The sequence below is a fragment of the Dipodomys ordii genome, unplaced genomic scaffold, assembly GCF_000151885.1.
Source record: "Dipodomys ordii isolate 6190 unplaced genomic scaffold, Dord_2.0 Scaffold32, whole genome shotgun sequence".
In the NCBI taxonomy this organism is placed as follows: Eukaryota; Metazoa; Chordata; class Mammalia; order Rodentia; family Heteromyidae; genus Dipodomys; species Dipodomys ordii.
In genome coordinates this window covers 7,102,292-7,112,493 of record NW_012267248.1, presented here as the reverse complement: position 1 = coordinate 7,112,493, position 10,202 = coordinate 7,102,292, and the positions used below count along the sequence as shown (strand labels likewise).

Below are 10,202 nucleotides of genomic sequence, written 5' to 3'. Positions count from 1 at the left end.
AGTGGCGCTGTGGCTCAAGTGGTAGAGCGCTAGCCTTGAGCTGAAGAGCTGAGGGACAGCGCCCAGGCCCAGAGTTCAGGCCCATGACCGACAAAAAAAGAAAAGAAAAGAACTCTTGGGAGGTGGAGATGAGAAGGATCTCAGGTGAAGGGCTAATAGTGTGGCTCAAGTGATAGTTAGCAAGTGCAAAGCCATATGGTTGGTTCAAACCCTAGATGACATATTAAGCAAGAAAAGATCACAGTTAAAGAACAGCTGACAATCAACAAAAAGCATGTTGGTACATGCGTGTGATCCCAGCTATACAACCAAAGCAGGAGTACACATAGTAAGAGTATCAGACATAAGAGGTATGCCTAAAATGGTATAGCACTTTATAACACTTTACTCTGTATAGCAAGCATAAAGTCTTGAGTTTCAAACCCAATCCTACCCACCCCTCAAAACAGAAAAACTCAAAAAACTTCTTTAAAAAATACATATTAAATCTCATAATACACATAAAATGCATATTAAACCTCAGGTACTTAATATTCTTGTACAATATAGACAATGCAACTAACTGCCTGAATTTCAAAATAATTTTCTAAAATACTTGTTTTCATTATTTATTGACTGCTTGTATAAGAAACACTGTGCTAGGTTTATAGTCAGCCTAGTAAGCAGAAAATAATGGCCTTGCATTTTAAAATAGTTCAAACCAGCAAACTGATTCCTTGAATTCAATAGTTCACTAAATGATTAACACCTACATAAAAGTCTTCAGTAAAATAATATAGCATTTTCAACATATTATTATGAGATGGCCCTACCAAAAAATCTACTACAAAATGAACAAGAACTTGAATGAATATCTGTAACTTCATAGTCCCTCAACAGATGAGAAATTAGCTTAAAAAAATGACACTTTTGGTTTTTTTCTAGTATATATTGACTACTGACATGCAAAAAGTCTTAATCATCTTTAAGCAATATGTATAGTTCATAGTTTTTGAAGAATTTCCTCATAGCCTAGTGAGGTAATGTATTTTATGAACTCACCTAGATTAATTTTATTTTCAAATTTCCTTAAGACCTTATCAGTTGGAGTAGACATTCTGGCTGAATTGCAGTTGGAAGCCTGTCGATTAGCCTATAAGAAATGAATATAGAGAATAAGGCATTAGTTGTTCTAAGATTCATCATCATGCGTTTTCCTTGGTTTACAGTTAGCTATTGAAGAATCCCTACTTACAAGCAGGGCCAGTGGCTTACACCTACAATTCTAGCTATTCATGAGGCTGAGATCTGAGAATTGCAGTTCAAATCCAGCTCAGACAGTCCATGAGACTCTTTACCTCCAATTAACCACACACACAAAAAAAAGCCAGTAGTGGAACTGTGCCTCAAGTGGTAGAACACTGGCCTTAAGCAAAAAAGCATAGGGACAGGAGATGGGACAGAAGTCCTCTGAGAAAAGAACAGAATTGGCTCAAGGACATATTTTAAAAAGACACATGAAATAGAACGTTAAAGTGTCTGATTAGAATAGAGTCAACATATTGTTTCCTTCTCTTCAATATGTAGTTCATTATGATAAAATTGTTTTTCTAAGGTTTATAGATTCAATACTTTAAAATGTTTATCTAATCCATATTGTTTAATGAAGACCTTAGACAAACATTAAACTCATTCTAACAATTTTGAGTCCAGTATCTCGAGAAGGAAAATTAAGCATGATGCTTACCATTTAGCTTGGTGTAAATATTAACAAAAGGAGACGGTATCTAAAACCCCTAAATAATATATTACATATAAACACAGTACCTCTTAAATTGTTAATTCAATATTTTTTGTGTGCCAGTACTGGGGCTTGAACTCAGGGCCTGTGTGCTGTCCCTGAGCTTTTTTGCTTAAGGCTGGTATTCTACCACTTGAGTTACACCTCCACTTTCAACTTTTTCCCCTCAGAGTCTCAGGGACTTTTCTGACTTGAGGGATAGCTTTGATCCTCAGTTCTCAGCCGATTACATGGCTAGGATTACAGGTGTGAGCCACCAGCACCTGGCTTTTTCAATATTTTTCTTTCCCTCCTTCACTCTCTTCCTCTTTCTTTAGTCCTCTGTATCTATGCAGTGCTAGGACTGAGCCCTGGGCCTAATGCATGTTAGGGAAGCAATTGAACATTGAGCTGTACTCCCAGCCCAACAAAGATAAAAATTTAATTGCTGTAACTTCAGCACATAAACCTAACAGTTAACATACATTTAAGCACATATACTTCCACTCTTTTTCCCTAGATTTTTTTTTTTTTTGGTCAGTTGTGGGGCTTGAACTCTGGGCCTGGGTGCTGTCCCTCAGCTCTTTAGCTCAAGGAGAGTGCGCTACCACTTGAGCCACAGCACCACTTCCGGTTTTCTGGTGGTTTATTGGAGATGAGTCTCATGGACTTTTCCTGCCCGGGCTGGCTTTGAACAGCAATCCTCAGATCTTAGCCTCCTGAGTAGCTAAGATTACAGGTGTGAGCCACTGGTGCCCGGCTTCCCCTAGATTTCTTAATAGGGATCACAGTGCATCTTGCAATTGCTCAGTCTCATCAATGAATCACTGGAACAGTTATCAAAACAAGACTACAGCAAATAAATATAAAGTTTCCATAGTTTTAAAGCATGTTTTCTGTATCTGATGGCAGAAGTTTGAACAGTGGAAAGGACTACTGTTGGATGTATCTTTTATTAATCATTACATACAACAATAATCCTTTAGCTCTGCCAAATTCCCATCTGAGAAGTAGGTTCCATGTTTGGTAATTGCTTTTTGCAAACAGACCATGACAATAGTTCCACCTAATTAGCACAGATTTTAGAATAATATTCTATTGTGTAAATCAGTCCTGAAGTTACTAATGCCCCTCTTTCATAGTCTTGGACAATCACTCTTTTAATTAAGTCTTGGCACACTCCTAGAGGAAATGCTGGTCAAAGCCATTTGAAAACTTGTAAAGTTTCAATCAATTAATCTTCCAAATAACTATACCCACTTACTTACCATCAAGTACATAATTTCATTATCTGTCAGTTTCATAAACAAGAGTGTCATGTCCACATACTCTTCATTACTTCAATTACTGAGGTTACATATTTTCTGTATTTGTACTGTTATTCACAGCCTTTCCTCTGTGTATGTGTGTACATTTGTATGCATGCATATTTTTATTTTTTGGCAGCACTGAGGTTTGCTAGGTAGGTGCCCCATTATTTGAACCATTGCCCCAGATCTGTATGTTGTCGTTACTCTCCCAGTAGGTCTTGCTTTTGGCCCAGGTAGTCATGTTCCACTATACCCAGATTTTTATTGGTTGAGATGGGGGGCTCTCAAAGTTTTTGCCCAGGTTGGCCTTCAATGGCAATCCTGCTGAGTAGCTAGGATTATAGGCACAATTCACTGTGACTCTATTCCTATGAACTTTTTGTTGGTCATGGGGCTTGAACTCAGCTTGGGCTGGCTTTCAACCTCAATCCTCAAATCTCAAGATCGCAGCCTCCTGAGTAGTTAAGATTTTAAGCATGAGCCACTGGTACCTAATTAAATAACTCTTTAACATTTAGTGATTATGGAAAGACTCCTAGCTCAGAAAATTGAGAAATATGGAAAAAATAGAAACATTTTTTAAAAGATCAATATAAGCTGGGGTTACAGGACAGTGGAATCCCACCCCCCCAAAAAAAATCTTCAGTAACTCAATTACAAAGCCACAAAAAGTCCTTTAAAGTGGGGTGCCTGTGGCACACGTCTATAATCCTAGCTACTCTGGAAGCTGAGATCTGAGGATTGCAGTTCAAAGCCAACCCAGGCAAGAAAGTCCATGAGACTCCTATCTCCAATTAACCACCAGAAAACAGGAGGTGGCACTATGGCTCAAATGGTAGAGTGCTAGCCCTGAGCTGAAAGCTCAGGGACAGTTCCCAGGCCCAGAGTTCAAGCCCCATGACCAACCAAAAAAAAAAAAAAATGCAGCTAGGTGCCAGTGACTCACATTTGTAATCCTAGCTACTCAGGAGGCTGAGATCTGAAGATCATGGTTTCAAGCCAGCCCAGGTAGGAAAATCCATGAACTCTCATCTCTAATATACTACTCAGAAAAAGCCAGAAGTGGCACTATGGCTCACATGATAGAGCCCTAACCTTGAGTACAAAGAGACTCAAGGACACGCCCAGGCCCTTATAAAACTTGTAGGTGGGAATAGGAGAGAAAAACTGGGAGTGAGAGAAGGGGTGACATTAAACAAAAAGAAATGTACTTGTTACCTTATATAACACTTCTGTACATTGCCTTTACAATAACAGTAATTTTTTTAAAATACAAGTGGGATTGTCCAAAAATGAAATGTACACATTACTTGACTTACAAAATGGTAACCCCTCTGTAAACCAACTCTATAGCAATTAAAAAATAATTTTTTAAAAAGACATAAGCTGGGTGTCAGTGGCTCACACTTCTGTTCTGGCATGTTTACATATCCTCTAAGCAACATACAACTACACCCTGAGAAAGGGAAGGTTGTGTTCCAGGTCAACCTGAGCAGAGAAGCCCATAAGATTCCTTCTTAATGAAGGAAGCTCAATGACCCAATGGCACACACCTGTCATGACATCAATAAATAATGGATGCCTAACATAGGTGGCCTGAGGCAAAGGCATGTACAGGAAGCAAGACCTCATCTCACAAATAACCAGCAATGGCTGGGAAGGTGGCTCAGTGGCAGAATGCTTGCCTGGCATGCATGAGGTCCTGGGTTCGATTCCTCAGCACCACATAAGCAGAAAAAGCTGGAAATGGTGCTGTAGCTCAAGTGGTAGAGAGCTTGCCTTGAGCTGAAGAGCTGAGGAACAGTGCCCAGGCCCAGAGTTCAGGCCCCACAGCCGACAAAAAAAAAACAAGGCAAAAAAACAGGGATGAAGGTATGACTCTGTAGTCTAGTGCCTGCCTAACAACTGCAAGGTTCAAGTTCAAAACTCTGTATAGGAGCTCATATCTGAAATCCTAGCTACTCAGGAGGCTGAGATCTGAGGCAAAGCTCAGGAAAGTCTGTGACATTCGTAACGAGTTAACCACCAAAAAGCTGGAAATGGAGTTATAGCTCCACTAGGTAGCCACTTGCTAGCCTTGATCAAAAAAGTTTAGGGACAACATCTAGGCCCTGAGGTTAAACCTCAGGATTTACACACACACACAAAACACAACACTTTATACTGAGCAGAAATATGTGAGGTTTTTATTTCCAAATAAGCACTAAAAATCTGGAAGTGATGATGTGGCTCAAGTGGAAGAGTACCAGCCTTGAGTAAAAAAGCTAAAGGATAGCACCCAGATCCTGAGTTCAAACTCCAATACTGGAACAAAACAAAAACCTGACACTGCAAGAAAAAGGACAAGGTGCGAAGAAGAAGAGGAGAGAAGAGGGAGAGAGAAAAGGACAAAGGGAGGGAGCTGGTTGAGACAATGCCTGTGTAGCCTGGTAGACTGGCTTGCACCTGTTATCCTGAGTACTCAGGAGATGGAGATCAGAGAAAATGTCAGTTCAAGAACAAAAGTTAATGAAACCCTCATCTTGAATAACAAAAGCTGGATATGGTGGTGTTTGCCTGTCATCTCAGCTATACAGAAAAGGTAAATCAAACAATCATAGTGCAAACAGGCCCACACATAAACATGAGACCTTATTCAAGAGGCTGGGGCATAGTTCAAGTGGTAGAGTGCCTGCCTAGCAAGGCCCTGTGTTCAAACCCCAGTACCAAACACACACACACACACACACACACACACACACACGCACACACGCACACACGCGCACACACACACACACACAGATATGAGTAGAAACATACAGATGTACAGAATCATTTGATACCTGTGGGTTACTCCCTCCATTCCAGGAATAACCTTTGGTGAGTTTTCCAACTCCATCATCCCAATCCCAGTCACTGTCATCATCATAGTAGTCCTCTTCTTCCTCCTTCTCATCTTCTATCTCACCTCCACCCTTCTCCATCACATGATTTTGGAGGTTTCCAAACAGACTGCCATCTTCCACTTTGATTGTCTTCAACTCAATGTTCTCACTAAAAAGTAACAATGTTTTGGCATGTTTACATATCCTCTAAGCAACACATAAACACATACAACACATGCAAGCAATACATAGAGAATACAAATACATGCACCTTTATTGCTAATTCTCCATGTCCGGTCTTCCTAAGAAAGAAGTACATAATCTGTTAAATCTACTTCTGTCTTAAAATTCCAACTAAATTTGGGAATAATTTTTTTTTTTTTTTGCCAGTCCTGGAGCTTGAACTCAGGGCCTGGGCACTGTCCTTGAGCTTCTTTTGCTCAGCTAGCACTCTACCACCTGAGCTACAGCTCCACTTCCAGCTTTTTGTTTATATGGTACTGAGGAATTGTACCCAAGTGCTTCATGCATGCTAAGCAAGCACTCTACCACTAAGCCACATTCCCAGCCCTTGGGAATAATTCTAAAGCAATCTTATCTTGAACTCAGTAATATCAAGATTACTATGACAGAAAGAATTTCAATCATTTATTTGTAAAGAAAAGAAATGATGAAAAGAGGTGAGACATTACAGAAGAGTGAAATAGGCTGAGAGGGAAGGGACTTTGAGAAGAGGCTCCCATAAAGGGCACACAGATAATGAGGTCTTTTAATGCCATGCAATAACTGAGACTTTGGATTAGTTTTTCAAGATAAGCCAGAAATCCAAATGTTTGTGTAAAATCTTCCACATGATTGGTGTATTCTTTTTCACATAACTGATGTATTTAACTTTATATAACAGTTCATATCAAACAAAACATGTCTACAAGCCAAATTTGATAAAGAATTCCCAGTTTTGATCTGTCATATAGAGAATGAGAGCAGAAATCAAAACCCTTTTCCCTGTTTTGTTTTTTTTTTTGGGGGGGGGATCCAGTCGTGGGGCCTGAATTCTGGGCCTGGGCACTGTCCCTCAGCTCTTCAGCTCAAGGATAGCGCTCTACCACTTGAGCTTTTTTCTTTTTGCTTATGTGGTGCTGAGGAATCAAACCCAGGGCCTCAACCATGCAAGGCAAGCACTCTACCACTGAGCCACCTTCCCAGCCCCCCTATGTTTCTTTTAAGTAGGAGTTATCCTCCACTGCTCTTTTCTCAGATCCCTACACCCATTCAATCTAACACCAAATCCTAACACGTCTACCTCCAACTCATCTCTGTAACTCTAGCTTTTGTTGGCTGTTACTGAGGTTTGAATTCAAGGTCTGGGCTTGCTTGCTCACAGCCAGGGAATCTACCATTTGAGACATGCCCCCAAGCCCTAATTTTTTTCTTACTATTTTGCTTTATTCCACTCTTGCTACTGAAGATGATCTTCCATAAAGCAAATGACACAATTCCCTTGCTAAAATCCTCTTAACCCCTTAGCCTCACTTGTGGGTCTATACAGCATCTGTCCATCACTTTCTCTATCTCCACTGTACTGGCCTCTTGGTTTTCCTTTAACAGACAAGGAGGATCCTATCTCTATGTGTCTTCTATGCCCAACATACTGTTCCCCTCTGCTCCAGCTCATTTCTTGCCATTTAAATCTGGGCATTCACTAGTTCTCCCCTGACCATTACTAAGTATGTAAATCTACTTTAAGTACTTAAGTGTAACGATCTGTTTAAGTGTTTTCCTGGTTGCACTTCTTCCTAAAGACAAGGCGAAGGTCCACGAGGCAGGGACTTAAGTTTCTCTTGTTCAGCGCTACCTCCAGCTAAAAACAAAAACCTAACCGAGTGTTCCTACAACACTGATTGTAAACACCTGGGTTCCGCACGCCCATTAGCACTCTCACTCCAGCCCCTGGCAACTGTGAATCCTATTCTGGATGTTTTAAATCAAGTAGAATCATACCACAAAAACGACAATTTGAGAACCTCTGTTTCCCAGCTGCGATCTGCACGTCTGCCTCTCGGCTTCGCTGATCACCAGGGAGCCCGCACACTCCCTTGACAAGTGACTTTCAAGAATCCTAACCTAGGGCGGCGGCGGCCAGGATGCAGACACGAAGACTCGACACCCTCAAAGCACAAACAAGGGTCAGCTTCCCAGAGGGGAAAGTGTTGGGGGCAGGGGGGGAGGATTGTCGGTGTGGTCCCCTAAGGCCTACCTGTCAGAGGACTCCGCGTCGTCGAACTGCCCGGGCACCACCTGGCTCATCAGCAGCCGCCGGTAGTCCATGGCCGACGGCGCTTCTTGCACTGCGGCCGGAGGCCGGCCTCTGCCCTGGGACAGGAATGGCACTGAGACGGCGTGACCTACAGCGACGTGGGTAAGCCGCTCCGAGCCGCCCCACGCTCACAGCGCGGTCCACGTGCGGAGAGAAACCTGCACCGACAACTCGCGCCGCCTGCGCGCCCCGCCGACCGGAAGTTCCCAGCCGGAAGCAGCACCGGAAGTCCCGCTCGCGCCGTGCGGGCCACCGAGAACTCGCTCGGGACGGCGTGCGAGAGGGACAGTCCTCAGTCTCTGGCGGACGTTTTGGACGGTCCGCACAAGTGACGCGTGGGCCGCTCGTTTTGCGTGTAGTTTTTCGTCCCTTGCGCATGCTCGGCTTAGAGTTTCCTCCCACCCGAAGAACGCACCAGAATCCCCACAGGCTCTCGCGTGGGGAGTCGCACGCTCCTAACGTCATGCTTCCGGGAGCGTGATTGACGGGCCCCGCGATTGGCCAGCGCCCGGTGACGCCACAGAGGGAGGACGCGATCCTCAGATCCAACGGCGGTCGCCGAAGCCTGCGGGGGAAGGGGGCGTCCTCCCTCCCGCCGCGTCTGTCCTCCCGCGCTGGAAGTGGGAAATCCTTCGTTTGGGTCAAAGAAACTCTCAATGGATCATGGAAGTGAGCACAGTTTTACATGTTAGCGAATTGGGTGCGTCGTTTTGACGGGAAGACGAGATATGAGGTTTTCGAAAGTTAGAAGTTGGTGAGACTGCAATCTGTTAGGCACAAGATGGAAGGACACCTAGAAAGTTCCTAGGACCTCTCCTCACCCTTAAGATAGCGGCTTGAGAATACCAACAGGATAGGTATCCTAACACTGAATAAGTTGTTATATTGGTGCCAGCCCTGGGGCTCCTCCCTGAGCTTCCCCTCCCTCCCTTCTGCCCTCCCTCAAGACGAACTCTCTTTTCGTTTGAGCCACGTCTCCACTTCCAATTTCGGCTTTGGGGCAGCAGGAGACTCTTATCTTTAATCATAAGTTCTTCCCTGCCCGGATAACTTCAAATTGTGATCTCCTCACCTCTATCTACTGAGTAGCTAGGGTTATAGATGAGTACCCCTGGCGCTCAGCTGAATAAGTAAAGTCTGCTAAGGACTCAAATGGAAGGTGGAAGACTGGGGACATGGCATTAATCTTAAGGCCTTTGGTTCAGTACAGAAATTTTTAAACAGTGAAAGATGGAGAGAGAAAGGCTGAATTTAAAAAGTAATAATAGTGTGAGTTCTCATGGCTTTATGCCTACCTACTCAGAAGGCTGAGATCTTAGGATAATGGTTCAAAGGTAGTATTAGGCTGAAAAGTCTGTGAGACTCATATCCAGTTAACCAGCAAGAAGCTGGGAGTGGAGTTACGGTGTAAGTGGCAGAGTGCTAGTCTAGAACTTTTGAAAAAAGCCAAGGGAGAGAGTGTCCAGTACTGGCACCAAATAAATAAATAAACAAATCAGTGCCAGAAGATGGATGAAAAAGTTGTAAAATTGTAATTGGGAATTGTGGATTTACAACTATAAACCAAGAAATTAAGCTTTTGCTGTTTTGTCTGTTTGTTGGTTTTTGCATTTGGAAAGCAAAGCAAGACTTTTCCAGATTCCCCAGTCACCACAACCCAGGGAACATTTGTTTGTATGACAGGGAAATAATGAGTATAAGGTTGGACCTTTCACTATTCCTGCCTAGACTCTTTGACTTACTTTTTTTTTTTTTAATTTTTTTGGGTCCAGTTGTGGGGCCTGAACTCTGGGCCTGGGCGCTGTCCCTCAGCTCTTCACCTCAAGGCTAGCACTCTACCACTGGAGCCACAGTGTCACTTCCAGCTTTTTTCTTTTTGCTTATGTGGTGCTGAGGAATTGAACCCAGGGCCTCAGGCATGCAAGGCAAGCACTCTACCACTGAGCCACCTT

The 10,202-nt window shown here is 43.1% G+C and overlaps 2 protein-coding genes across 2 annotated transcripts in view; one reads left to right on the top strand and one right to left on the bottom strand.

Annotated features, from left to right (window-relative positions):
- Riok1 (RIO kinase 1) overlaps window positions 1-8,460 on the bottom strand; it is a 33,081-nt gene extending 24,621 nt beyond the window's left edge. The window contains exons 1-3 of the mRNA XM_013016716.1: window positions 8,191-8,460; window positions 5,892-6,102; window positions 1,042-1,132 (exon numbers count right to left, since the gene is read on the bottom strand). Coding sequence (XP_012872170.1) covers window positions 1,042-1,132; window positions 5,892-6,102; window positions 8,191-8,261 — 373 coding nt within the window. The 5' untranslated portion in view covers window positions 8,262-8,460. The remainder of the gene's footprint in view (window positions 1-1,041; window positions 1,133-5,891; window positions 6,103-8,190) is intronic.
- A 367-nt stretch (window positions 8,461-8,827) lies between these two features.
- The window catches only part of Cage1 (cancer antigen 1), a 58,804-nt gene continuing 57,429 nt past the window's right edge, over window positions 8,828-10,202 (top strand). Inside the window, exon 1 of the mRNA XM_013016624.1 lies at window positions 8,828-8,919. Within this exon, the coding sequence (XP_012872078.1) occupies window positions 8,914-8,919 (6 nt within the window). The 5' untranslated portion in view covers window positions 8,828-8,913. The remainder of the gene's footprint in view (window positions 8,920-10,202) is intronic.